This window comes from Microcebus murinus, chromosome 2 (genome assembly GCF_040939455.1).
Source record: "Microcebus murinus isolate Inina chromosome 2, M.murinus_Inina_mat1.0, whole genome shotgun sequence".
Classification (NCBI taxonomy): Eukaryota; Metazoa; Chordata; class Mammalia; order Primates; family Cheirogaleidae; genus Microcebus; species Microcebus murinus.
The window spans coordinates 13,962,092-13,989,745 of record NC_134105.1 but is presented as its reverse complement, the minus strand read 5'-3'; the positions used below and the strand labels follow the sequence as shown (position 1 = coordinate 13,989,745).

General features: G+C 50.4%; 1 protein-coding gene across 3 annotated transcripts in view; it reads right to left on the bottom strand.

Moving 5' to 3' along the window:
- Positions 1 to 27,654, bottom strand: part of ALPL (alkaline phosphatase, biomineralization associated) — a 57,873-nt gene that overhangs the window by 15,212 nt on the left and 15,007 nt on the right. The window contains exons 1-2 of one of the 3 annotated variants that reach the window (XM_012768704.3): positions 26,305 to 26,571; positions 3,649 to 3,812 (exon numbers count right to left, since the gene is read on the bottom strand). In XM_012768704.3, the coding sequence (XP_012624158.1) occupies positions 3,649 to 3,709 (61 nt within the window). In that variant the 5' untranslated portion in view covers positions 3,710 to 3,812; positions 26,305 to 26,571. Of the gene's footprint in view, positions 1 to 3,648; positions 3,813 to 4,170; positions 4,391 to 26,304; positions 26,572 to 27,654 lie in introns of those variants that run through there. The other 2 variants (XM_012768707.3, XM_012768705.3) reach the window with 2 other exon arrangements.

The window sequence follows — 27,654 nt, the reverse complement described above, 5'->3', positions numbered from 1 at the left end:
AAGACCACACAGTGCTGCTAGACACAGGCAGAGCTGGGCTTCCCTCCAAAACGCACGCCCTTTCCTTCCACCCAGTCGAGAGACAATCTGCTGGGGCAGCAAAGGGAACTGTGCTGGCGCAAGGAGGGTAATGTTTAACCTGCTCAACAGAACAAGCTGCCTCCAGCGGCGGGAGTCCCACATGTAGCCAGCTATCAATTATCAACTCTGCTTGGCTTATTCATTACAGTGGGCTCAGCAGGAATCTGACTTGGTGGCAGAGTTAATAGCTTTGCTGGAAAGCAAAACTTGCCTTTTGTTTAATGTATCAAATTTAAAGTAGCCACAAATCTCATCCCTGTTAGGATCAATCACCAAGGAGGACACTCTCGGTCTCTAATCCTTCATCCATCACTTTTGACTCATTCGCTGATGAAAACCCATTTGGACAGCGCAGCGCCATAAGGTTCTGAGACAAAATGAGAAATAGAAACACTTCTCTCTCGTGTCCAGCAATCAGTCCATAGTTTTAGCGTCAGATCGATCTCAATTCAAACCCCAGCTGTGCCAAGTGCCAGCTGGTGACTCTAGGCATGTGCTTCCCTGGGCCTCAGTCTCCTCCCCTGTCAAATGGGGTTGTCTGTACCATCTTCTCAGGGTTGCTATATAAGGGCTAGATTGGATAGGGCAGTTGACACACCTGACCCACAGGAGAGGGTCAATAGTCGCCCCTGCCTACCCACGGTCCTATCTCCAGGGCTGGGATCCATTTTTCTTCCAGGCAGAGGCCCAGGATCCTGACCATGGGGGCCAGCGTCCCATCCTTCCCCCTGCCAGCGGGGCTTCTGCCTGTGCTTGGGTCCCCTATCACTCCTTCTTGGGAACACAGAAGCCTAAAGACAGGGGCTGCTCAGGGAGTTCCTCTCTCAATGGCCTCCCCCTGCACTGAAGGGAAGACTGAGATCAGGGGTCCACGGCCATGTGGCATGTTCATGGGCTGGGGACACATCCTCATCGTCTGACCCAGCTCAGACCCACGCTTGGCTCTCAGGACAGCCGTGGGAGATGAGAACGGGTCTCCTTTCTTACACACGCACGGTTCTGGGCAGCGTGCCAAGCGCTCCCCACACACGGCATCTCCTGTAACACTCCCGGCAGCCTTAGTGGCAGGGACCACTGCACCACGTTAGGAACCAGGAGTAGAGCTGCAGGGCGAGCTCAGGAAACCCGCATGCCCCCAGCGCTGTGCCCCTGCCTCTGAGAGGATGGGAGGAGCAGCAGGAGGCTGTGCTCCACCTCTAGCCTGGGGGGGGGCACAGCCCATTGCCCTACCCCCGCCATCACCCCCACTCCAAACACTCAGCCCGCTGTTGTCACCCCGGCAGCCCCAGCTCCACCTGTCACTTCCGGAAGCGTCTGCTGAGGGCACTGCTTTCAGAACTCACAGGCAGCACCCCCAGCTGGGAACCTGGAGCCCCCGCCCCCCCCCCCCCCCCCCCCCCCCCCGGCCCTGCTGTCCAGCCCGCTGCCTTGAGGGAAGTTCCTTGCACCGGTTTCTGCCCCAGGGAAACGGGAGACCATCGGCTGCCCACAGGCAGTTAGAGCATGACAGCAGATAAAGCCTGGGCAGGTGGCCTGGGCAGAGGGCTTTACTCAGAGGTTCCACGGGCCCAGGCTGGTTCCAGTCTCCTTCCCACCTCCCTCAAAGCACACCGCAGTGCCTGTGGCCAGGGAGCCTCTTTGGCCATTTGGGTGGTGGAGAACTTCTGCCCATCCTGACCCCCTGCTCCGCCCCCACCCTGGCAGCCTTCCAGCTCTCTGCTTGTACCTGTAACCTTTCCCAGCACGGCTCTGCCACCAGTCTCCCCAGGCCCTTGCTCCCTGCTAGACTGGGGGTCCGGCGAGGGCAGCGTCCTTGTCTTTTTCACTAGAGCCACCCAGGGCCTGTCTCCAAACTGACTTCCTCACTAGAGGACTGGTTTAAGCAATGATGGCTCCTGAATACCAGGAGGCCACTGTTTTGGAGACTATTAGAAGACACGCGCAAATGCTCACGAGCCAATGCTAGGTGGAAAGAGTGCTTATCAGTACAGACTGTATGATTCATCATCTCAAGTTCAAGTTTAAAGCAGACAAAATGAGTCTACGGCGGCAGGAGTAGGCCTGGCCCGTTTCCTTTGGCAGGGGGTGGGGTTTGGTTGGGAGGGGCACACAGAAGGCTACTGATGTCCCATTACTAGTGTACAAATTTATGTAAAAATTCATCATGCTATCCATTTAAGATTTGTGCTCTTTGTTACTCTTTAGGTAAGTTATACCTAATTTAAAAGAATAAAAACAAAACACAACATACTACTACTACATACCCAGCAAAATGGGTAAAATGAAACAGGTACACAAAGTTGAATTGCTGAATAGTTGAAGGTTTTTCATTTTGTCGCTTTCATCTTTTCATCCATGAGATGAACTTTCACCCAAGTGGATTGTGTGTGCTGAGAAAGGAGGGACCCCTTCCCAGAGTGACCTAGGGTCCCCAAAGATGCACACAGGAAGGCCTTGTGGGCTCTCAGAGGAGAGTCCTGCAGCTCAGGTCTGTCCCACCTCGGCTACTGGCTTGCTGGGTCAGTCCCCCCCCCTGCACCCCAATCTCATGTATTGAACTATAGTCTTCCTAAGAGAAGAGATAAACATTCATTGAGCACCCACTCTTGCCAGCCACTGTGACCGTCCCATGCAATTCTCACGGGAGCCCTAAGGAGAAGGAATTATTTATTATCTCCACTAGACAGATGGAGAACTTGAGGCTCAGGGAAGGCAGATGGGGACTTCCAGCCATGTGACAGCTCGAGCAGAAGAGGGTGCCCCCTCTCTGACTACAGATACCAAAATGCTGAAAACAAACAATTAAAAACAGCATAGAGTTTGAAAAAGGAAGAAAAGAGGGAAGGAACATCCCCAGGAGGGAAAATTTAAGAGGGAAGCCTGAACCAGTGGGGTACACAGCAGCCCGTGCGCAGGAAGCTCGGACGTCAGCGCAGAGGCGGGGGTAGGCGGAAGGTGTTTCAGTGCGCACATTTCGGTTTGGTGCTACAGGAAGGACGGGGAAGACAGGCCCAAATCTGAGCCAGGTCTAAATGGGGGTCTGGATTCACAGTGTAAGAATTGCAAACTGAGAAATTAACATAAAAACGTGTCTAGAATCGGTTGAACCCCTAGGGCCCTGAAGAATCACACACCTTACTCTACTGTAGGGACACCTCCACGTGAGTCTCCACCAGAAAAGCAAAGCAAACTCCTACTGCAGAAGAGTTCACAAGCAAGAACTACAAATATAAGAAAATGTGCTGCCATGAGGGAAGGTAGGCAGATAACGCCAACAGGAGACTTAGCAACCAAGACTTGGAAGAGACTCTAGAATTATATTTTAGATTATTAGAGATAAAAGAGAAAAATAGAAACCCCAATGAAAGAACAGGACAATATAAAGGGAAAAGGGGTAACATATAAACACTAACACACGCAGTAGCAGAGCTAGATTTCCTGCTCTGAACACTGTTTTCAGCTCTTAAATACTTTGATGGTTCCATGACCTTGAACGCAGACACTGCCCTCATCCTACTCCACCTGTACCAGGTCTACTCCTCCCTCCACCTGTGCCCCCAATCCTACCTGGCACTAAGGAGTTGGCAAGGCAGGTGCCAATGGCCAGTACTAAGAATGCTGAAATCATGGTGCACCCAAGACCTGCTTCGTCTCTGGAGCCCAGAGATGTGACTGACGTAGGTGGGAGGGGGTGTGCTGGCAGTGGTCAGATGTTAACTGATGTTCCAATCCTAGAAATCAAAAAGAAAAAAAAAGACAGGTGGGGCACAGCTCCAGAGATCATTTTTCATGCACTTATTCATTCCTTGGTTCATTCAACAAGTATTAGTTGAGCACTTATTACAGACCAGGCATGGGGCTAGACACTGGGTTGCCAAACCTAGGTGGTCCCTCTCTTAGGAGGCTTGATCACCCAGAGGGTTGTGAAAGAATCAATGCACTCCATGCTGCAGAGTAGTCCCCTCCCATTTCCCAAATGAACTCCCACTTTCAATCCATCCAAAGCCCACCAGCTCCGAGTCCAAGCACTGTGCATTGCTTCTCCAACTGCAGCGCCAGCATCTCTGCACGGGCTCCTCTCGGGCTTACCCCCAGTTTCCGACGGTATTTCTAATAAGCTCCCAGGAGATGCCCGGGCTGTTGCCTCATGAACCACATCTTAACAAGCCCTGTCTAGAACACTAGTCTTCGGCCTTTTAATTATCTGTGTCCCAAGCACATCAGGGACAAAACCAAGAGCTCATCCTTTCGTACAGCGTCATTTGCCCTTACAGGACACATACATTTGCTACATTCTCTTCTATAGCTTGTCATTTGTGGTAAGAGGTATAAAAACGGCAAGAGGCACATACGGGAAGGGACTGGCCGGTAAGGGTGGCCATTTCATCATGTCACAGATGACTCTGATTTTTTTCATTATCTTTTCCGCATTTCACAAGGTGTCTTCTGTGCTGGTACACAGCATTGCCTTCGTAATAGTTAAACAATGTTATACAAAAAAAAAAAAAAAAAAAGACTGGAAGGAAATGCACTGACACATTAACTGTGGTTTTCTCTGAATGATCGTTTCCTTCTCTTTTAATTTTTTTGAGTTTTTCACGTTGCCTATAAGGAGCACAGAGAATGTTTTTAAGTTGCGGTCGTCCTGTTAGCATCGCAAGGGACAACCCCGCTGGCAGCTGAGAACTGTAGTAACCCTGTTGTGCATGAGCCTTACTGGAAGCTGAACAATTTTCCACGGCAAGAGTTTCCCTGGTAATAAATGATGATTCCATTTGTTGTGGGAAATGGCAGTAATACCCACTCTCTCATCAGAAACGTGTTGCAATAGATAAGAAATCGTGCTAGTACAACTGTGCCGATGACAAACAGAATAAAAAATGTTTTGAAAGAAAAAAAAAAAAGAAACCACTACCACTGGAAAAGGGGATCTTGATTCAATCTTAAAAACGTGCAAGCTGCACCCCTGAGCCCCAGGCACGGCCTCTAGAGCAGGGGCTGGGGGACACAGAGCGAAAATTGGAAGGAAAATATCATACATCTAACATCTAACCCCACTTTTAACTGAGGGGTGGAATTTCAGATGATTTCTATGTTTTTTTAATTCCCCTTCAGTTTCCAAAGATTTCTATAAGCAAATCCTAAAACCAGAAAAATGTTATTAAATATTAACATAAATATTAACACACTAAGGTATTATTTAAAATCACTTAAAAACTGAAGTCACCTCTTTCAGGAAGCCTCCAGGATGGTCCCTCATTCCCATGTACTACCTCTGAACATGCCACGTCAATCACTGCGTGTCCCTCCCTGTTCTGAAAGCAATAATTCTCCCCTGGTCCCTCTCGGCCAACACACTGCCCGCGCTTGGCACAGTAGATATTTACAGCGGGCAGAAGCCAGGGCGCCGAGGAAGGAGGTAGGGGGAAGGGAAGAATCATCGAACTTCTTCCTCCTCTGCGTGTGCAGACAGTGCAAGCGTCAGCGAGGCTGTTCCTGCGGAGGCGCGTGCCGGCTGCCCAGGAGGACTGGCGGATCCAAAGCTGCACATCCTACCTGTGCCCCCCACCCGCTCCTCTCCGACACAGCGTGCCCACCAGCCCTGTTCACCAGGGCTTCCTAACCGCGCCCACGTGCAGCAGGCTGGGTAGACGCACCGTGCCCACAGCGCACAACCCCACAGCACTGAGCCGGACCTGCAACTCCACGCAACATGAGCAAACCTCAGCAAGGCAAGGCTGAGTAGAGGAAGCCAGACCCAAGGGCGCTTACGTGATTCCAGCGACAGACGGGGGAACGCTAACCTAGGGTGTCAGAAGATGGATGAGGACCCCCACCCGGGGGGTGTGGAGACCTCTGAGGTGCCGGTGAAGTGACCTGCTTATTGATCTGGGTGCCAGAAGTGGACATCCCTACCCTGTTCCCGATCGTAAGAATAAAGCAGCCTTTGGGGTGGCATTTTGAGATGCGAGGCGGGTCGGGAACTTGGTTTTGGATGTGTCGAGTTGAGGCATCCTTTAGAAGCGGGAACATCAAGCAGGCAGTTGGATATGTGAGTCTGGCCTCTGGGAGAGGTCTTGGTTAGAGAGATAAACCCAGGAGTCGGGCGCACAGGTGACAGTTAAAGCCTTGATAAAACTTGGCGAGACATCTAGGGGGAGGGAATGGGGACATAGACAACTGTATGACAAAAGCCCGCAGAAAACCAGGTACTGAAAAGCATTTCTTTAACCTGATAAAGCCTTCACGCCAAAACCCTATGGAAACCATCATACTTACCGGAGAAACTTTTGGCAAATTCTCTTTAATGCTGGTTTTATGGTTATGAGGCGCTGCGGGCGACCTCTCGGTCCACAGTGAGGGGAAGGGATTAGCAAAGGGTGGAGGGCATGTCTTGTGGCAGTGGTATCAAAACTAGAATAGAGGCCGAGGCGGGAGGATTGCTTGAGCTCAGGAGTTCGAGACCAGCCTGAGCAAGAGCGAGACCCCGTTTCTACTAAAAATAGAAAAAATTAGCCGGCAATGGTGGTGCCACCTGTAGTCCCAGCTACCTGGGAGACTGAGACAGGAGTTTGAGGTTGCTGTGAGCTAGGCTGACGCCACGGCACTCTAGCCCAGGCAATAGAATGAGACTCTGTCTCCAAAAAAACCCACAAAACAACAAAAAACTAGAATAGATGTCAAAACAGCAGCATAGACAGAACCTAAAGACATGGACTGAGTGAGGCATCAGAAGACTGAAACGCAGCCTCCTGTATGGAAACGCAGACCACGCCCACAACAGAACGCTGCGCTGGGTAATTTACAAGGACACGTACAAATTCAAAGACATATTAAATACATTAGCATGGGGACCCTTAGGGGAGCCGTGGGTATGTTAGTGCAGGGCAGGGAGCACGGATGAAGGAGAAAATGAATAAATAAAACAAGAGCTGAGAATTCATGACAGTGTATCACACACTGACACAGAGACCTTACTCTACTCTCCACACCTAGGGTCCAACACAGATGAGACTGAAGCTTGGTGACAGTCAACACCATCTTAGCCATCTCTGTAGCCTTGACCCCGTGCACACAGTGGCCGCTCTGTAAATGCCGATGGTTCGGGCAGGGATGCTCTGAATTTTGGTCCCAGGGACAAGCATTGAGATGGGTCTGGCCCAGAGACAGGTGCCTTCTCCCATTGCCTCTGCCCAGGACAGGGAGGGGACCCCTCAAAGGCACAGCCTCCCTGCTGGCTCTGCCTCTCAAACCCCTCCCCCACCCCAAGGCTCCCAGGGTTGCCCCCTGGCAGGCCTGGGTGACAAGCTCCGCGGGGCCCAGCCTGGGGCTGCGGGGGCCCCGGCTGCCCACTATCCTTTGCCAATGCTCTACCAGCTTGGAATGGGGCCTGGGGTGTGTGCCAGCCCCATTGGCACCCCACACCTCCCAGCCAGACCTCTCTGCCAGGCTCCCGGCTACGTGGCCTGATTATTTATGACAAGTGTGCAGGAGCCCTGGCCGGGCTCTGGCTCTGGAGAAGGAGCAGCTAGCTACTTGGCAGGCCAGGGGAGGGGGCAGAGGGGCCAGGCCTTGGCCCTGAGCACTGACTCAACAACCTGGGGCAGAAGGCACAGGAGCGCCTTGGAGTCAGCAAACAGCCAGCCTTGGCCTAGCTCTCAAAAGCTCCAGGGCAAGTGACTGACTAATAGGACACAGTCTTCATCGTTTCTTGGGCACTCACATTGCACCCCACTGCGGCTGTTTACATCCACGATCTTACAACAAGTATTATCGGCCCTCGTTTCATAGCTTGGGAAACTGAGCAGAGGGGCTGGCTGTTCTGCGACCAAGAGCTGTTCCAACCCAGGCTGACTCCAGGGCTCAACCTCTCCCGGTCTCAGTCTCCTCTCCATGAAGGGTAGGTGAGATCAGTAGCACCCCCATTTGCTCTACCCCACCAGAACAAACAGAGGTGGGAGGAGCCTGGGGCAGGGAAGGGGTGGGGTCGGGCAAGTCCTCCTACCTGAGCGGCCTGGCCAGGCGGCAGGTGAAGAAGCACAGCAGCCCCAGGGCCACCCCCAGAAGGAGGAGGCTGAGGCCTGTTGTGAGGATCACGTCCAGGCTGGGGTACAGGAAGGCCATCTTGGAACAAAGAGGACCCCCAGGAATGGCCACCAGACCCTATACACACCCCGTCTCACTGGCCTTGGATGCTGGCTCCAAAGCCCTGGGTCAGTGGCAGTAACCTGCTTTATCTCCAAGATAATCTTTGCAGATTAGTCGGGAGGGAAGAAATGGGGGGGTTGGCCCGTGACGCGCCCCTCCTCCAGCTGAGTCCTGGTGGGAGGGCCTCGTGCTTGTGCACTCAACTTTCTTGTTTTAAGAGATGTCACCCAAGCTGGAGTACAGTGGCTTGATCATAGCTCAGTGTAACCTCGAACACCTGGGCTCAAGCAAGCCTCCCACCTCAGCCTCCCCAGTGGCTGGAACTACAGGTGTGTGCCATTATACCGAGTTAATTTTTCTATTTTTAGTAGAGACAGGGTCTCACTCTTGCTCAGGCTGGTCTTGAACTCCTGGGCTCAAGTGATCCTCCTGCCTTGGCTTCCCAGAGTGCTAGGATTACAGGCATAAACCATCATGCCCAGTGTGGCTAATTTTTTAATTTTTAATTTTGTAGAGGTGGGGTCTCACTGTGTTGCCCAGGCTGGTCTAGAATTCCTGGGCTCAAGCAATCCTCCTGCCTTGGCCTCCCAAAGTGCTAGGATAACAGGTGCGAGCACTGTACCCAGCCTCATTCAACTTTTTAATTTATTCCTCACTTCTAAACATTTACTGAGTACCTGCTGTGTACCGAGCTCTATTCTAGGATCTAAGGAAACAGTAGGGACCAGGACAGACACAGTCTCTGCCTGGAGATTACTGACGGGCCAGTGTAGACAAAGCACCTACTATGTGCCAGGCATTGTCCCAGGCACCTTGGTGGGTGGAAGCACAGAAGGAAGGGACCCCCCCTGGCTGGGGCCACAGTAGGTTTTTCCCTAACAGCAGTAGTGGTTTCAGCCCATTTACAACCCCAGGAATCTGAGTTGGCACTGACCCCAGCCAGAGTGACGCACCCATGTCCAGAATAAAAGCAACTGCTCTTATTGAGCACCTACTGTGTGCCGGGCCCCTTTGAGCTAGGTACTAGCATACCTGTTTGCAAATAAGGAAAAAGAAGCTCAGAGGTGCAGTGGTGGAGTCAGGATTGGAACCCAAATCTGCTGGCCTCCCCAGCTCATGCCCTTACCCCTGCCCTGCACTGCTCAGAACTGGATGGCACCAGCCCTGCAGCGGGGCAGGGAGGCGTCAGTCCAGCTCTGCCAGGCGTTGGCCTGCAGCCAGCAGTCATCTGAGAGTCAGCACAGCCCAGCTGGGGAGGAGGAGCTGCTGCCTGCAAGGGGGGCCCTTTCTCCTTCCACGGCTGACCCCAGTCTCTCTTGGGTCCCCTAGCACATGCCATGAAGGCACAAGAGTGATTGTGGTTCCCATCCCACAGATTCAGAAACTGAGGCTCAGAGAGGTAAAGCCACTGGCTACACACACAGCTGTGTGCCTGTTAGACCAGGCCTTTTCTGGTCAAGCTTCCTGCCTCCTGGTACACCTCGAACGCCGAGGCACAAAGCACCCAAGGTCAGGGGGAGATGCTGGCACCCTCTGGGTGACAACAGAGGTCCCCTCTTCCTGACCCCAGGCGGCCACTGAGCTTACTGTGATAACAGGAAAACTAAGCCCGTTACTCCATTAAACACTCCTTTCTCAGCACTTCCTTACATCAGATTGTACCAGATCCTCACCACATCCCAGTGATGCTGGCAGAGTGGGGTGGGGGTTATTAGCCCCATTCACAGATGGGGAAACTGAGGCTCAGCAATGAAGTCACTGGGTCAACTGTCACACAGTCAACAAGTCTGGCCCAAGCCCAGGCTCCATCACTTCCCAGCTGTTGGAGGCTGGGCTGGTCCTGCATCTCTGAATCAACCCTCATTAACACTCGAGAGTGAGACAGAGCTGGGGAAGGGAGGCCCACTTGGCCGCAGTGAGGTGGCCCAGGGTCACAGAGATGGCAGGAGCAAAGCCAGGCCTTGCACAGCCTTCCACATGGGGCCTGCCCAGGGACACCCCTGCTAAGCTGTCTCCCCCCTCCAGCTCACCCAGGCAACCTCCCCACTCCCAGCTCCTGGGCCTGCTCCCAGGACACCCTCAAAAGCTCTGCCACCCAGCCTAACATGGACATGAGACCCAGGGAGTGTCACCTTGAGCTCCCCAGCCTGTAGCTGGTGGGACTCACAATGTGGAGACCCCGTGTCTCCCAGCTGCTCCTCCTGAGACACACACAGGGAACAATCAGTGTCCCCTGGGCTGCGAGCTGGGCCTTCTGGGCTCTTCCAAGGAGCCGTGGCCGGAGAGAAGCCCTGTGTCCCCGTGGGCATGGGGAACATCATGGGGGCTGGCAGGCTCCTGCAGCAGCTGCCCAGGAAGGGCGCCCTGCTCAAGACCAGCCCAGTAACGTCTCAGCTGCAGGGTCACAGGGACAGGACGTGGAATTCCTCCCTCGACCAAGCCCAGCGACTCTGGCAAGCCTTGCTGGCCAGGACTTAATTCATTCACTGGCGGAAGTTATTTATGGCTGCCACGAAGTGGCCACTCAGTGAAGGGCTTAGGAAGGAATGTGTGGTGGTCAGAGTGGGCTGCAGGTCAGATTCAAGGCGGGACTTCCCTAGAGGGCCGTGTGCCAGGTGCTGGGGATACAGCAAGGCTCAGACTTCTGGTTGCTGACAGCACCCCGTACTGGTGGGAAACAGAAGTAGAAGGGGGGGCCTAGGTGGCAAGCCATGCATCTCAGGGCTCAAGAAGCCAGCTGTCACCTGAGCACCCCCAGCCTCAACACCTCTGCACATGGCGTCCCCAGGCCTGGAATGTTCCCTGCTGCCAACTGGGTAAATCCTTCCCTCATCCTTCCGCCTCAGCCTCCGCTCTGCACCCGCACCCAGCCCAGGCGGCAGCCGCGGCTCCTCCCAGGCACCCAGAACCCAGGGCCCTGAGGACACTGGTGGCGTTTACCAGAGTCCTAGAGAACCAAGGGGTGTCGCCCCCTCACCACGGCCTGAGCTCCTAGACGGCTGGTGGCAGCCCTGGCCGGCAGGGAATGTGGGTGGAAGGACAGCGGGGTCAGAGGGAGGGGGCTGGGAAGGCCACTCAGCAGCGGCAGGGCAGGCTCTGGAGCCCAGCTGTCTGGGGCCCCGTCCTGCCTCCGGCCCTCGCCAGCTGGGCAGGTCAGGGCAGATGACGTTCCCCCCGTGCCTGACAGAAGCCACAGGGTGGTCGTAAGGATGACGTCCTGCACGCAGAGGCTGAAAACAGGGCCTGGGACACGGGAGGTGTGGAGTGAATGTCCCCAGTAGCTGCGATTATGGGGCGGGGAGAGCAAGCGGGGCACGTGACTGATGGGCAGAGACGGGCAAGAGGCTGACAGTGGACGGGCCCTTCCCCACCCGCCAGCCACGCCGCCATTGTCCCTGGGTGTCCACACACCTGCCTGGCGGGAAGGCCCATGAGGTCTTTCCAGCTCTAAGACTCTAGAAACCAAAGGCTCACCTGCCCGCTGAGCTGCTCCCCTTAGAGGACATTTCATTAAGGGACGGAGGTCCCAGTTCTGTGTCAAGGGGCTCCGTGTCTCCCTCTCCCCTCCCTCCCTTGAGTTCTCTCTCTCTCTCACACACACACTTTCACGTGGGAAGAAACAACCCACAGGTAGGCTGCCGCTTTCTTTCCCTCTTGGAGGGAAGGCGAGAACACCCAGGCCAGGGTGCAGCCAGAAGTTTCCACGGAGGGGTGGGACCAAGCCCGGCGGGAGGGCTGGCAGGGCTGAGATGAGCAGAGAGATGCTCCTGCCAGGAGGAGCCAGGGCGCGAGGCCAGGGCGCAGGCTGCGCAGTGCCCAAGGTCGGGGGCGGGGGGGGGGGGGGGGAAGGCTCGGGCAGCTTGCTGCGCAGGACGTGGGGGGCAGGAGGGCCTGCACCCACCGCAAAGGGCTTTGCCCCCGAGCACGGCCTGGTCAAGAGCCGGCCCCCTACACACCCCACCTCACTTACACGCCCCATTGCCAGCCCATTTTACAGGTGAGGACGCTGAGCCTCATACAGCGGAGCAGGAAGCAGAAGTCCCAGGATCTGATTCTGGAGCCAAAGCTTCTCTGGGGCTCCCTGGGGCACCAGCCTTGATGCCACCAATCGGCTCTGTGTGCAGAGGACTGAAGCCAGAGGACCGGTGGCAGGAGAGAGGGACAGTAGCAGGGAGGCTGGGGAGGACACAGGGCCCAGAGACACAGTGGCCTGAGGCTGAGCACTGAGAGGGGAGGGACAGGGATGGCTGCATTGTGGACACACGGGCTTCTGCCATCCCGCAGAGAATGTGCTATGTCTCAGGCCATCTCACTCTGGGCCAAGCCTGCAAGCAGAACGGGCAAGGGGGCGGGGCGGGGCTGTGTCTGAGGGGCTTGCCAACCCCTCCTGCTGGCTTCACTCGGCGCCCTGCAGCGGGGCCTCCCCAGTACCAGGAGACGCGCTGTCCCACCTTGCCCTCACAACCACGCCAAGAAAAGGCAGGCACAGAGAGGGTGCACGACCTCCCCAGCCGCACACAGCCCAGAGGCAGGCTAGGTCTCCCCGCTAATCAGTAAGGATTTTGGGGCAATTACCAGAAGGACAAGGCAGTGCTGGAGGCACAGCACGGACGCCAACATCCCAGACTTCCAGGCATCAGTGATTTGTGCCAACTGAAGAGAACATTTCAAACTGAGACTATTTTAGAAAAATCCTTATTTTACACATTTTGTCATTGTATTCTTAATAAGAGCAAATTTTTTCATAGCCTTTACCTGTTCTCTTTTTTCTTTTTGAGATAGAGTCTCGCTCTGTTGCCTGGGCTAGACTGCAGTGGTGTCCTCATAGCTCACTGCAGCCTCAAACTCCTGGGTTCAAGCGATCCTCCAGACTCAGCCTCCCGAGTAGCTGTGACTACAGGCGCACACCACTACGCCTGGCTAATTTTTCTGTTTTTGATAGAGACAGGGTCTCACTCTTGCTCAGGCTGGTCTCAAACTCCTGACCTCTAGCAATCCTCCCACATCGGCCTTCCAGAGTGCTAGGATTACAGGCGTGAGCCATGGCTCCCGGCCACCTTTACCTGTTTTAACTAATTTAATCTCCACAAACATCTACAAGGTAGGCACTATTATTATCCCCATCTTACAGATGACAAAACAGAAGCACAGAGAGGTTAAGTAGCTTGCCCAAGGTCACACAGCCAGAAAGTGACCGAGCCAGAATTCGAGCTTACTTGTGGGTGTTTCAATCTCCCAGGACCAAGTAAATTCCTAAAGCAGCAGGCAAGACAGGAAGCAAGCCACCGCTTGCTGCATCTGCAATACGTCCGTTTCACATGCACGTTATGCATTTGCAGATACGTGGATCAGAGGCAGCTACTCTGACTCACTCACCACGCTGTCTTCCCGAATGTCACTTCACATCTGTATCGCAGCCCCCAGGGGAGGCCTTCGCCTTACCCCACTTTACAGCAGAGAGGTGAGGGGACTTGCCCAAGGTCACACAGTGAGAGTCACACCTAGGACCGACTGGGTCCGAGTCCCTGTCTTTGCGCAGCACCTTGTGGCCCACCCTGCAGTGCAAATCACTTGGGACTAGCCGTAGGGGGAAGAGGAGGACCTCAGGTCCAGACCTGGCTTCACTTGGGCCAGGTGGGTGACCTGGACATGCCCGTTCTCTCCCACTGTCCCCTGCGTCAGCTCACAGCAGGGCACTGGCCGACCACGGCCCTCCCCACGTCCCACCCTGACATCCGTGGGGAGGACGTGTCCGTTCCGCAGAGGGCCACACACAGGCGCTCTGGGCCATGGGGAAGTGGACAGTGAGCTCGTAACCTGCTGGGCCGTGGCCAGCACAAGCAGAGTGCCTGGGTGGCATGCACAGGGGCCCATGTCACAGCAGGAAGGACACAGACGTTCCCAGAGATAGTGCTCGGTGCAGCTGGGCTCCCGATAACGGCGTTCCTCGCATTCCCTGACAGCGTTCCAGCCAGCCCACGGAGGCCTCTGATGTTCACGGTGACCTGGGACATAGCGGGACGGGGCTGACGGCGCGACCCCCAGACAGGGAGCCAGGGCCGGTGAAGGAGAGGGTCCTGCCCACGGGCATGCAGCTCAGCAGACCTCCCCGGCCCCGTTCCTGGGCCTCGGTTTCCCCACAAATCAAAGGGGATTGACACAGCGAGTGCCTATGTCAGTGTGCCGTGGTGAGAACGAGAGTTCAGCGCACTAAACAATGCATGAAAGGCCTATGACCTGGCCCTATCACACAGCGAATGTTAGCCAAGAGTCACAGAGACAAGGACAGTGCCCGGAACTGTTCTAAGCGCTTTGCACACATCAATTATCTAGTCCCCACACTAACACGACAAGGGAGGTGCTATCGTTGCTCCCAACAGAGAAGTTAAGTAACTTGGCCAAGGTCGCACAGCCATTAACAGGACACTGCGAAGAGGGAAAGGGAGAAACCCTCAGAGACCTACCGCATGCTGGGGGCGAGCCGCCTGTCTTGCGCTTCCAGGGAGGTGGGAGTCACCAGCTCTGGGTCGGGAGAGAACACTGAGGCTCAGAAAGGGGCGGGAGGTGCAGGGTCACACAGCAGCCGCGTGGGAGAGCCGGGATCTGGGCCAGGCCCGTCTGGCTCCGCATCCAGTGTACTCGCCACCCCACCCGGTCACGTGCCAGGACATCCTGCGTCGCCCACGGCAGACCCGATGCCCCAGCCGCCCCGGGCACAGGGAGCCCACGTTAGCGCGGCCATGTGACCTCCCCCCGCCGCCGTGCATGGGTGGGGCAGGAGGGCACCTTGGCAGCGGGGACCCCTCACCAGCTGCTGCCCCCGTGTGACCTGTCCTCACGTCGGGCTCCTCTGGGTCTGTCATGTGACTGTGGCCCCTGGGGACCTCGGTATCTAGACGGAGCACTCCCTCCACAAAGGGGGAGGGGGTCCAGCCACGTCCCCTCCCTCCCAGGCTGGATCCCCTGGGTTTTACACAGAGGGACCGAGATCAGTGGGGGACAGCGCAGGGTTACAGGTCGGAGTCCTGGCCAAACGCTCAAGGGCTGTTCCCCCGTCTGTAAAGCAGGGATAGTAAACTCCCCTGGCCTCCACTGTCAGCTTCTCAGAAGGAAACGCACGAGTTGTGAAGTACAGGGCCGATGTCTCCATGGCTCTCCGCTGCGCCCCCTCCTGTGACTGTAAGTGAATGTCTGCTATCATTTTTGGCCGCGCAGAATCCATTTCCCTTCCTAACAATACCGCAAGGTTTCCTTGGGAAGCGACCCTCCCCCCCTTTCAGTCTGGTTTAGGAGGGACTGATCCTGCCCCCAGCTCAAAGTGGGCCCTGATTGGCTTAAGCCGAAGACCCTCACCTGGAGGTGTGAAGTGAGGGTGTGAGGGGTTAGGGGGGCCCTGTGTGCATCCTGAAGAGGAAGCAACTGCTCAGAAGGCAGAACAGAGAGAGGCAGAGACTCTGAGCCTTTGGCAACATCCCTTGGGCTCCTGGATGCAGCCATGCCTGAAGCCTGCCTCTGAAAATCCCGGTTACATGAGCCAGTCAATCACTCTTACTGGTTGTTTGCCTTGGCTTTCCTGTTCCTTGGAGCACAGAGGCTAACCTCAGAACTACAGTTCTCCCAGTTTTTCTCAGCCCTTTACATCGTGAGCAACCACATCAGCTCATTCATACTCAGCCAGCTGTTTCTGCCAGAGGAAAAGTCTTGCAAACAAGCTAACGGTGGGTTGACAAGTTTCAAGTGTGTGGTTAAATAAGAGTCCAATTTCATACAAGTAGCTTTTCTACTTAGAATCTATAAACTTGCAGAGGTATAGGAGGTTCTTGGGCGGGATTTGCCTAACAGCCCTACTCGGTGCAGTCTCAGACCTCTCCCCTCACACAGACTGCCATCAGTTCGGGTTAAAGCTCTCTGGCCACCAGTTCCCAGTGCCCACCGTGCGCCTGGCCCTGTGCTAGGGGTTACCAGTACGAGCTCTGCCTTCCAGGCCCCTCAGTCTAGTAGTGATCGGTCACAATTCACACTTCTACTGGGTTTTACACAAAAGCCCCAGGAGGTCGGTGTAGGGGGGGAATGCCACTGCACCTAATTCACAGGAGGAAATGGAGACTCAGAGAGGTGAGGTGACTTGCCCAAGGTCCCCAGATCTGCCTGGCTCCACGCCCAGTGCTTTTTCTGCTAGCCATTGGGGTGGCAGGGATGGAGCTGGGGCTCTCATTTCTTTGAGACAGTTTATTCCACTTAGAGGAGTAGTGAGCGTGGTTTAAAAAGCTGAAGCAAACAGGAAAGCCAAGTGTCACTGGCTTCCTGGCCCGAAGGCCTTGACTCCGCACCGGGCCACCCAGCCTTATGCGCCTGTAGGCCTTGCTGCTTGCAGGCTGCGGCCAGAGAGGAAACCAGCACCAGCCCGAAATTTCCAGTCTCCTTCACGGACAGCCCTCTGCTCTCAAATGTGAGCCGTCCCAGCCTCTCCCGTGTCCCTAACCTGCATCTCTAGGGTCCAGCTGGCGTTGATGGAACATCCCCTGTACCCTAAGGCCTTCCCTGTATTTTATTCAACCAGCATTCGTGGGGCTGCTGTTTAATGAGGAGCTGGTATCTGCCAGGGGCTGTTCTAGGTGCTGAACAGAACACCCCAAGTCCCTGCTGGTGGGGCGAGCAGACCACAGGGAAATGCATGAAAGCGGCAGACCGCCAGGCGGTGGTAAGTGCACGGGAGAAGAAGGCGGGGAGGAGAGCGGCGTTTGCAGTTTTGAACAGAGAGATCAGAAGAAGGTCTCACCAAGAAATCATCTCACTCTTGCCTTTCAAAGATCCCACGCAGCCGAGAATGAGCTCCCCAAATCGCGGATAAGGAGGCTAAGGCTTCAGGATTAAGCCCCAAGTCCGTGCACGTCACTGTCACCAGTAGCACTGCTGGATCCTCGCCCAGGGCGGCCTATTGCCCACGTGCCCTCTCCCCCACTCTAACCGACGGCTCTCGCAGTCCTTTTGCAGGTGAGGAAACTGAGGGAGAGGTGAGGCCACACGCCTAGACCCTCAGGAGTGCACGGGGGTGGGGACTGGGGTCCAGCCCGGTGCCACCCTCTGGACTGCTCCTCCCCTCCCCCGCCCTCAGCCTCGGCCTCCAGCTTCTACCCGGGGCTTGTTGAAACGCAATCCTCCTCGCTGCTGCCTCCGTGTCCTCCTGGAACTCTCCTCCCTCTCCCGGAGCCCCTTTGCTCTCTCTCCTGGGTCACGTGAGCCCCGAATTGTCCCACCCACCCTTGTTCCGCCTCAATTATTGTGACTGCTGGCCCATCACAAAACCCACATATGCATAAAACCTACAAGAGACATCTTGCACGTGGCCAAGGGCAGACAGCTGGAACACACGTGTAGCGGGCGGGGGGCTGTGCTTGGAGCTTTCTCGCCTGCGTGTCCCGCAGACACCCTGTGGCACGGTGGACGGGACGACCTTGGCCTTGGAGTCGTGGACCTCAGTTTATGTCCTGGCCGTGCAGCTTTGAAAGTAACTTTGTCTAGAGCTTCAGCTTCCTTATCTATGAATCAGGTTCAGCCCTCACTTTGGGGTTGTTGTAAAGATAAAATGCCGTGGACATGGACAGCTAAAAATATACAGGAAAAATTATCCGGGCATGGTGGCGCATGCCTGTAGTCCCAGCTACTCGGGAGGCTGAGCCAGGAGGATCGCTTGAGCCCAGGAGTTTGAGGTTGCCGTGAGCCAGGCTGATGCCATGGCACTCTAGCCCGAACAACAAAGTGAGACTCTGTCTCAAAAAAAAAAAAAAAAAAAATTTCATTAAACTGCATGGAGAAGTCTGTATGGTGGCAAAACAACTATCACCAGCAGAATAATAGCAACATTCACTGGGCTCCTAAACCCTGAGGTAGGTACTCTTTGTATCATTTCCATTTTACAGAAGCGGAAATAAAACACAGAGAGGTTAGGTAACTTGCCTGAGATCACACAGCAGTGAAGCAGCAGAGCTGGGATTTGGAGCCCGGACTGCCCAACTCCAAAATACAAGCTCCTTAACCATTATGCTAGGTTAAGGAAACTGAGGCTTTTGGAGTTGAAATAACTGCTCAGTGATACACAGCAATTAAGTTCTTGACCCAGGAAGGGATGGCGGCAGCCCCAGTCTGGAGCCTGTGCTCTTAACCAAAGCTGAGCACATCAGAGCTGAAAGGGACTCTAGGAATGATCCAGGAGAAGCCTGAGGTCCAGAGAGGTAGCATGACCTGCCCGACGTCACACAACCAATTAGTTGAAGGATCAGGACAAGCACCCCGGGTTCCTGACTCCAGAACCCCAAGCCATCACTGAGCATCGCCCGGACCATGAAGCAGCATCAGGGAAGCAGCCTTGAGGGCGTGCTGGAAGTGTTTCCTCGGAAGCAGAGGGAAGGAAATCTACGCAGAGGGAACAGCCTGTGCAAAGGTCCAGTGGCCGCGAACGTCTTTTTTGGAGAAAGGCGAGCTGCAAGGTGCGTGCAAAGGTTGCCGCAGGTTCAGATGATGAGGCTGGTTTTCATATTGAACATTCCCACTTGTTAACCACTTTCTCGTTCTGTTTTATGTTGCTAATATATTTCCTTATTTCTTTGGCCTGTTTCTAATGTTTATTTAAAATTCATGGTCCATCTGCTCGAATACTGCTGACCCCAGTGCATCTCTCACCCTTCTGTGTTTTTTCTTTTGAATTCACTGTGCTCTGGCTCGTGGGCGGGGTGGCGGGGAGCACGCACCCCTTGCCCTTAACAGAGAGGGAAGACACACAGCTCCCAGACCCGCCCTCTCAATTCACTCCCAAGTAGCGACAGAGAGAAAGATCACTAAACCGAGGCAATGATGGGGAAAACACAATCTCCCGGGGAGACGGAAGGGGGTTTTAGATGCGTTTTAGGTGCGTGTAGGGTGGGGGGTTTGCTACAGCAGGAGGAAAGGTAGGGCATGGTCTTTGGAGTGGTGGAGGATGTTGCAGAAAAGAAGACAAGGTTTGAGTTCTCCTCTTGCCTCTTTGAGACAAGCCCGGGGCCCGACACATACAACGAGGGTCCTGGAACGACCAAGGCCAGTGCCCCCGCTTGGAAGTCGGCAGCCCAGACAGATAGCACCAGGGTCTGCTGAGATAAAATCAGGGCAGCACAGCAAGCAACGTGGACTTGCAGGACACAAAAGGGACCAACAGGCTTCTACAGCCTCTACACTACCCCTTCCCTACCAGACCCCGAGGGCTGGAGGATCCTGAGCTGGCATGTGGCACCGTCCCCGCACTCTTTCTCCCTGGGGTCTGAAGGGAGGCCCAATCCCATTGCATGATAAATGTGAGGAACTAGTGCTGCTGACATCCGGGGATCTCCACCCTGGCACTGTGGTCTCCTTGCACTCACTGCAGCTGCAAGACTAGGTCAGGCTTAGATTCTTCTCCCAGGACACAGCAGCAAACGGAATGGCTGAAATCCCCCGAGGAGTGAGCTACAAGTTAAGGAACAGGGTATCCGAGGAGCACGATGACTTAATGAAAGATGAACTGATTAGAGATAACACTGGAATCAGCTGTATTGGAACAGATGGACTGGGAAATTAAAACAAGCATTAGAAACATGCAAAAGGATATTTCATGACTTTGGGGTAGGCAAAGAGTACGAACTTCACAAAAGAAAAAAATGATAAATTAGACTTTATCAAAATTTGAAATCTCTTCACATCAAGCTACCATTAAAAAACTGAAATGACAAGAAACATTAATAGCACAAAAATATTCACGATACATATAGCTGACAAAGGACTTGTATCTTGTAAGTAAAGATCTCCCTGAAGTTGATAATAAAATGCTGATCAATTCTTCTCCCTCAATGAGCACAAAAAACAAATCAAAGACCGGCAAAACCAAACACTAGCAAAAATGTAGAAAAACTCAGAAGTCTCATATATTGAGTGTTAAATAGCATAGTTACTTTGGAAAAGAGTTTGGTAGTTTCTTACAAAGTTCACACTTTACATACTTACCACATGATCTAGCAACTCTATCCCTAGTATTTTCTCAAGAGAAATGAAAATATATCTACATGAAGATTCGTACGGAATGTTCAAAGGAGCTTTATTTTTATTTTATCTTCTTGACACAGAGTCTCCCTCTGTTGCCCCAACTGGAGTGCAGTGACGTCATCTTAGCCACTACACTTCCATCTCCTGGGCTCAAGTAACCCTCCTGCCTCAGCCTCCTGAGGAGCTGGGACTACAGGTGTGCACCACCATGCCTGGCTAATTTTTTTGTAGAGATGGAGTCTTGCTGTGTTGCACAGGCTGGTCTTGAACTCCTGACCTCAAGCGATCCACCTTGGCCTCCCAGATGGAGTGCTTAGATACCTGGCCAGAAAGATCTCAGTTTGAAAGGGCCAAAATATGCCAAGCATGACAGATAACGAAAAACCTACGCATAGACATATCATAATGAATAACAAAAGACAACAAAAACATGCTAAAAGTCTAGAGAAAAAGAAATCAGTAATACTTGCAAAAGGAATAAGTATCAAATTTGTATATCAAAGTTTTTCAACCTATATCCTGTGACCAGAGTCTAATTAAGTTACAAGTTTTTAAAAGGACAATTGCTCATACACCCCAAAATAACTCATGGATCAAAGAAAAGCCATAGTAGAAATTTAAAATTACTTAGAACTGAATGATAACAAAAACTCCACTTATAAAAAATTGTGTAAGTATATTACAAATTGTGTGAATAAATACACCAAAGTGCCAAAGGGAAAAAAAATGTAACTAAGAATTTTATTTTATTTTTTTTATGCTGCCCACCCACTACCCCTGACTAAGAATTTTATATCCAGCTAAACTGTCATTTAAGGTTAATAAAAGTCACAGTATTAAAGGGCTCAGGTTTGTACAAAAAGACACCCCTCGGCTCCTGGGGGGAAAAAACCCTACAATCTTGAAGGAACTATTTGAGTCATGGAAACAAATTCCACAGGTGACACTAAAGGTTATCTGAAGACTGAGCAAATAACTTAACATAGACATTGTTAACGTGAGGTCATGGCAGCTGAAGGAGGCCCGTCAGTGAAGGGTACGGGCACTGAAGGGAAGCGGGAAGATAAGCAATACAAGAAAAGGCTGATCTTGTCTTTGCAGGGAAAAGGCACAGATAATTTTTTTTAAGTAATAAAGCAGAAAAAGCAGGACAAATTGAAATAAAAACGTAGGATGGTAGAAACAAAGTATGTAAGCACATTCTCTTCAGGAACATGAAAACATTTTAAAAATTAATCACATACCAGGTCATAAAACTAGTCTTAAATAATAGGTTTCCACAGAGTCCACATTCTGTGACCAGAATGCAATTAAGCTACAGGTTAAGTTTTTAAAAGGAAAAAGAATTACCTACACACTTAGGTTAAAATACCCCTAAATAACTCATGGATCAAAGAAAAGTCATAGTAGAAAGTTAAAATTACTTAGAACTGAATGTTAGCAAAAGCACCACATATCAAAAATTGTGTAACACAGCAAAGAAAGGTTAAAAATTAATGAGCTAAGTGTTCAATTTAGAAACCAGCTTTGAAAAAAAAAAAAAAAGAAAGAAAGAAACCAGCTTTGGTTTCTGTCAAAAAAAAGAAACCAAAAGAAATTAAAAGATTATAAAGAGCAGAAATCAACAAAACAGAAAACAGAGATTCAACTGAGAAGACCAAAGCCACAAGTTGGTCCTTTAAAAAGGTCAATAACCTATGGCAACATTAGTCAAGAAAGACAAGAGGGAGAGGATGGGGAGAAGGAGAGAGAGTAGGCAGTTACTACAGAAAAGAGGAATATAATAAAAAATGCTATAAACGACCTTATGCTAATAAATTTGAAAATGTAGATTAAATGTATACATTCCTAAAACAATATTAATAATTTGCCAAAACTGACTCAAGATGGCATAAATAACCCAATTAAGAAATTGAAACAACAGTTAAAAATCTTTCCACAAAAAACACAACAGGGAGCCAGTCTTATGCCTTTCGTGGGGGTCATGCCTGTAATCCTAGTACTTTGGGAGGTAAGAAGATTATATGAGGCCAGGAGTTCAAGACCAGCCTGAGCAACACAGTGAGACCTCGTCTCTACAAAAAAAACAGGCCAAGGTCACTTTATAGGTGAATTCTACCAAACTTCAAGAAACAAATTACCTCAATTTTATCCACACTTCTCCAGAAAACAGTAAAAGAGAAATTACCGTCTAATTCTAACATTATAACTGCAATACCTAAGCCAGAAAAGTCCCAATAGATGTAATAATTCTAAACAAGATATTATCAGAGCATAAACAAATATATACATAATGAAAAGTTAGGTTAACCCTAGGAATGCAAGGATGGTTTAATATTAGAAAATCTACATATGTAATTAACTACAGTAACAGATTAAAGAGAAAAATCAGATAATCATCTCAAGATACTTTTGAAAAGCATTTAATACACAAATTGTGATTTCTTAAAAAAAAAAAAAAAACTCTCTAGGCTGGACTTGGTGCCTCATGCTTATAATTCTAGTACTTTGGGAGGTTGAGGTGGGAGGATCTCTTGAGGTGAGGAGTTCCAGACCAGCCTGGGCAACAGTGAGACCCCCATCTCCACACACGCATACACACACACACACACACACACACACACACACACACACACACACAAACATACAGGAAAAGAAAAAAAAAAAGAAACATAGCCAGATGTGGTAGCACACACCTGTAGTCCCAGTTACTCAGGAGGCTGAGGCAGGAGGATCTCTCAAGCCTAGGAGTTTGAGGCTGCAGTAAGCTATGATTACACCACTGAACTCTAGCCTGGGTGACAGAGTAAGACCATGTCTAAAAAATAAATAAACAAAAATTAAAAAGTAAATAAAAAACTCTCAATAAGTTATGAATAGAAGAAAGTTTCCTTAACCTGAAAAAACGCAATTTATAAAAAAATCAATAACACATATATCGTAACTGACATTCCCTCTAAAATAAAAATTGAGGCAGAGCCACCTAGTATGGTACTACCATTTTTTTGTTAACATTATACTGGTGGTCCTAGACAGTGCACTAAGAAAAAAAGTTAAAATAATAAAGATTTTAAGCTGAGCATGGTGGCTTAAGCTCATAATCCCAGCCTGAGAAGGGAGGATCACTTGAGCCCAGGAGTTTAACACCAGTCTGGGCAACATAGTGAGACCCCATCTCAAAATAAAAAGCATAAAGATTTAAAAATGCAAAGCTATTATTATTTCTAATTGATTGTCTACATAGCCTCTATAGACATAGAATTGGAAATAGAGTTTTTAGTAAGTTATCTTAATGAGATCAAAATTTTAAAAAAGGCAATTGCATTTCTATGCATTAACAACAAACAACTAAAAAGCATGAGAAAAAATGGGTATCTAGATGGGGAAAAAAAATTGAATTGGACCCCTTCCTTACATTATACACAACTGTACATGGATCCAGGTCTTAAATGTGAAAAACAAAACTCCAAAACATTTAGTAGAAAGTATAGACAAATGGCTTTATGACCTTGAAGTATTGCAAACTTTCTTAAACGAGACCTAAAAAGCAATGACTAAGATTGCTAAATTAGACTATATTAAATTTTAGATTTTCAGTTTATCCAAAATATGGCTTCTTGGCCTTTTGGCTAAGATTAAATGTAGTTTATCTAAAACATGATTAGGCTCAGGAGTATAAAGAACTATTACAAATCAATAAGGATTTTTAAAAGGGCAAACAGAAAAATGGGCAAAATATATTCCCAGAAGAGGATTCATCACACACTCATACACACTTAATCATCCTCACTGGTAGTCAGAGAATTGTAAATCAAGTTTGCAATGTGGGCCGGGCGCTGTGGCTCACGCCTGTAATCCTAGCTCTTGGGAGGCCGAGGCGGGCGGATTGCTCAAGGTCAGGAGTTCAAAACCAGCCTGAGCAAGAGCGAGACCCCGTCTCTACTATAAATAGAAAGAAATTAATTGGCCAACTGATATATATATATAAAATTAGCCGGGCATGGTGGCACATGCCTGTAGTCCCAGCTACCCGGGAGGCTGAGGCAGAAGGATCACTCGAGCCCAGGAGTTTGAGGTTGCTGTGAGCAAGGCTGACGCCACGGCACTCACTCTAGCCTGGGCAACAAAGCGAGACTCTGTCTCAAAAAAAAAAAAAAAAAAAAAAAAAAAGTTTGCAATGTGGAACCATTGTACTCATTTGGTTGGAAAAAATTAAGAAGTGTGACAATATTACATGTTGTAGAAGATGCAGAAAAGCAGGACTTCTCATACATTACTGGTGGGAGTGTAAATTGGTAAAATCATTTTGGAAAACAATTTAGTCTTACCTTATAATACCTGCACAGATCCTATGACCCAATAATTCCACTCCTAGATATACCAAGAATAAATGCCTATTATCCCTGCATTAGCAAGTATGTACATGAATACTGAGAGGTGCTTTTTCTACTAGCAAAAATCTGAAAACAACCCAAATGCCATCATCAAGAAAATGAATAAACATTATGGGATGGTTAGAATTATTATACATTAATAATGGTTATTAAGAATTATTATACATTAGAATATTATACAGCAGTACAGAAATGAATTACAGCTACATGAAACAATACAGAGGAACTTCAGCAATATAAGATTGAGTGAAAAAAGCAAGTTCCAGGAGATTATCTAAAGCATAATACCCTTTCATAAAGTTATGTATATATTTAATAGATATATATACATACACACTCATACATGATATATGTGATTTAAATATTAATCAAAAAGGCAAAGGGAAAGAGAAACTTCAGATATTAATATGCATGTCTGATACCTCTATATGATACTAATACTAATCAAAAATACTGGCCGGGCTTGGTGGCTCACGCCTATAATCCTGGCACTCTGGGAGGCTGAGGTGGGAGGATCATTTGAACTCAGGAGGAGTTTGAGACCAGCCTGAGCAAGAGTAAGACCCAATCTCTACTAAAAACAAAAAGAAATCAGCCAGGCTTGGTGATGTGAGCCTGTAATCCCAGCTACTTGGGAGGGTGAGGCAGGAGAATCACTTGAGTCCAGGATTTTGAGGCCGGTGTGAGCTACGCTGACAGCCACAGCACTCTAGCCTAGGTGACACAGCAAGACTCTGCCTCAAAAAAAAAAATACTAATCAATAACAAAATTAAAAAATGCTAATCAAAAAAAGGCAAGGATAGTGGAGTTGGGAGGAGAGAGATGGTGTAGCTCAGAGGAAGATATAAATGACTGTCAATGTCCCAGTCCTGGTATTGGATGATGGTTCATGAGTGTTTTAGATTTGATTTTAGTAATAAAATAGGCCGGGCATGGTGGCTCATGCCTGTAATCCTAGCACTCTAGGAGGCCAAGGCGGGAGGATAGCTTGAGCTCAGGAGTTCAAGACCAGCCTAAGCAAGAGAAAGACCCCATCTCTACTAAATATAGAAAGACATTAATTGGCCAACTAAAAAGAGAAAAAATTAGCTGGGCATGGTGGTGCGTACCTGTAGTCCCAGCTACTTGGGAGGCTAAGGCAGGAGAATCGCCTAAGCCCAGGAGTTTGAAGTTGCTGTGAGCTAGGCTGATGCGACGGCACTCTAGTCCAGGCAAGAGAGCAAACTCTGTCTCAAAAATAATAATAACAATAATAATAATAAAATAGACAAGGGGGCATTTATGGAACAATGATTACAGCACTTGAAACAAGGATGATTAATCCATTTACAGATCCCACGGTCCATAAAATAATTTAAACGCTAAGCAAATATTCACATTGTGCCAAGCACTACAGAAAGTGCTCGACATGCATCATGTCTCACTGAATCCTCAATCTTATGAGCTAGAAACCATTACTGTCCCCATCTCTTTTGAGGTTCCGTCACTTGGCCAGGGTCAATTGTATGGAACTGAGGTCTGAACGACCCTTAACCAGGCCCCTGGACCTCGGAGCCTCACCTCTCTCCTGTCTAACAAGGTATGTCACTTTTTGGCAAACACTAAGAATCCTACTTAATAAATGTTCACCTTAATCCAGCGGGGCTGCATGGGTCCATTGCGAAGAGACTGGTTGGTGGTTAGGAGACCTGGGTCAAGTCCCACTGCCTCTGTTTGTGACTTCAGGAGGACCGCTTTGCCTCTCTGGGCCTCAGATGTCCCACAGGTACCTGGAGAGGGCTAATGTGGCAAGCCCCCAAAGCCATCCTCGCTCAAACTGTTTTTGAAGGGGCCATCCAACAAATAGGAGGTCAAAACTCCTTAACTCTCCTGGCAGGCCCCTGTTCACGCCTCCGTTCATCCGGGTCAGGCACCTCCAAGCTCAGGGGCCTGCCCACCTTTCTGACATCACCTGCTGGCCCCGCCCCTCTGTCCACTCAGATCTTCTGTGCCTCCTCCTCTCCGCCCAGGGTTTTTGCATTTCCGATTCCCCTACCTGGAATACTCTCCCTCTTAGTCTTTGCTTGGCTCACACTCCTCATTCTTCAGCTCAAAGGCCACCTCCTCTGAGCCCTTTCCTGCCCACGCCAGGAGAAGGAGCCCTCATCCCACCCCGTCCCTCGCTCCTGCACGACCCTATTTATGTCCCTCGCAGCACTCATCACTGTCTGGAGTACACTTCCTTATCTTACGTCCGTCTCTTCCAGGACAGTGAACAGTCCAGGAAGACCAGGACTCTGGTGGTCACCGCTGTGCCCCCAGCACCTAGAACCGTACCTGCCTATGGAAGATGTTCAATAAATATTTGTGGAAACATCACTAATCATCAGGAAAATGCATATTAAAACCACAATGAGCTACCATCTTACCCATCAGAATGACCATTATTAAAGTTAAAAAAAGCAATAGATTTTAGCAAGGATGGGGTGAAAGGGAACGCTTATACACTGTTGGTGGGAATGTAAATTAGTACAATGTCTACGGAGGTCAGCATGGAGATTTCTCAAAGAACTAAAAGTAGATTTACCATTTGATCCAGCAATCCCACCACTGGGTATTTACCCAAAGGAAAAGAAGTCACTATATCAAAAAGACAAAGGCACTAGTTATATTTATCACAGCACAATTCACAATTGCAAATATATGGAATCCACCTAAGTGCCCATTAACCAGTGAGTAGATAAAGAAAATGTGGTATATATATATATATACACGTACCAAGGAATACTACTCAGCCTTAAAAGAGTGAAATAATGTATTTTGAAGCAACTTGGATGGAACTGGAGTCCATCATCCTAAGTGAAGTAATTCAGGAATGGAAAAACAAACACTGCACTTTCTCACGTATAAGTGGAGCGGAGCTGTGGGGGTGCAGGGTCACACAGGGTGACTTCAGGGACACTGGAGACTCAGGACGGGGAGGGGGAGGGGTGAAGGATG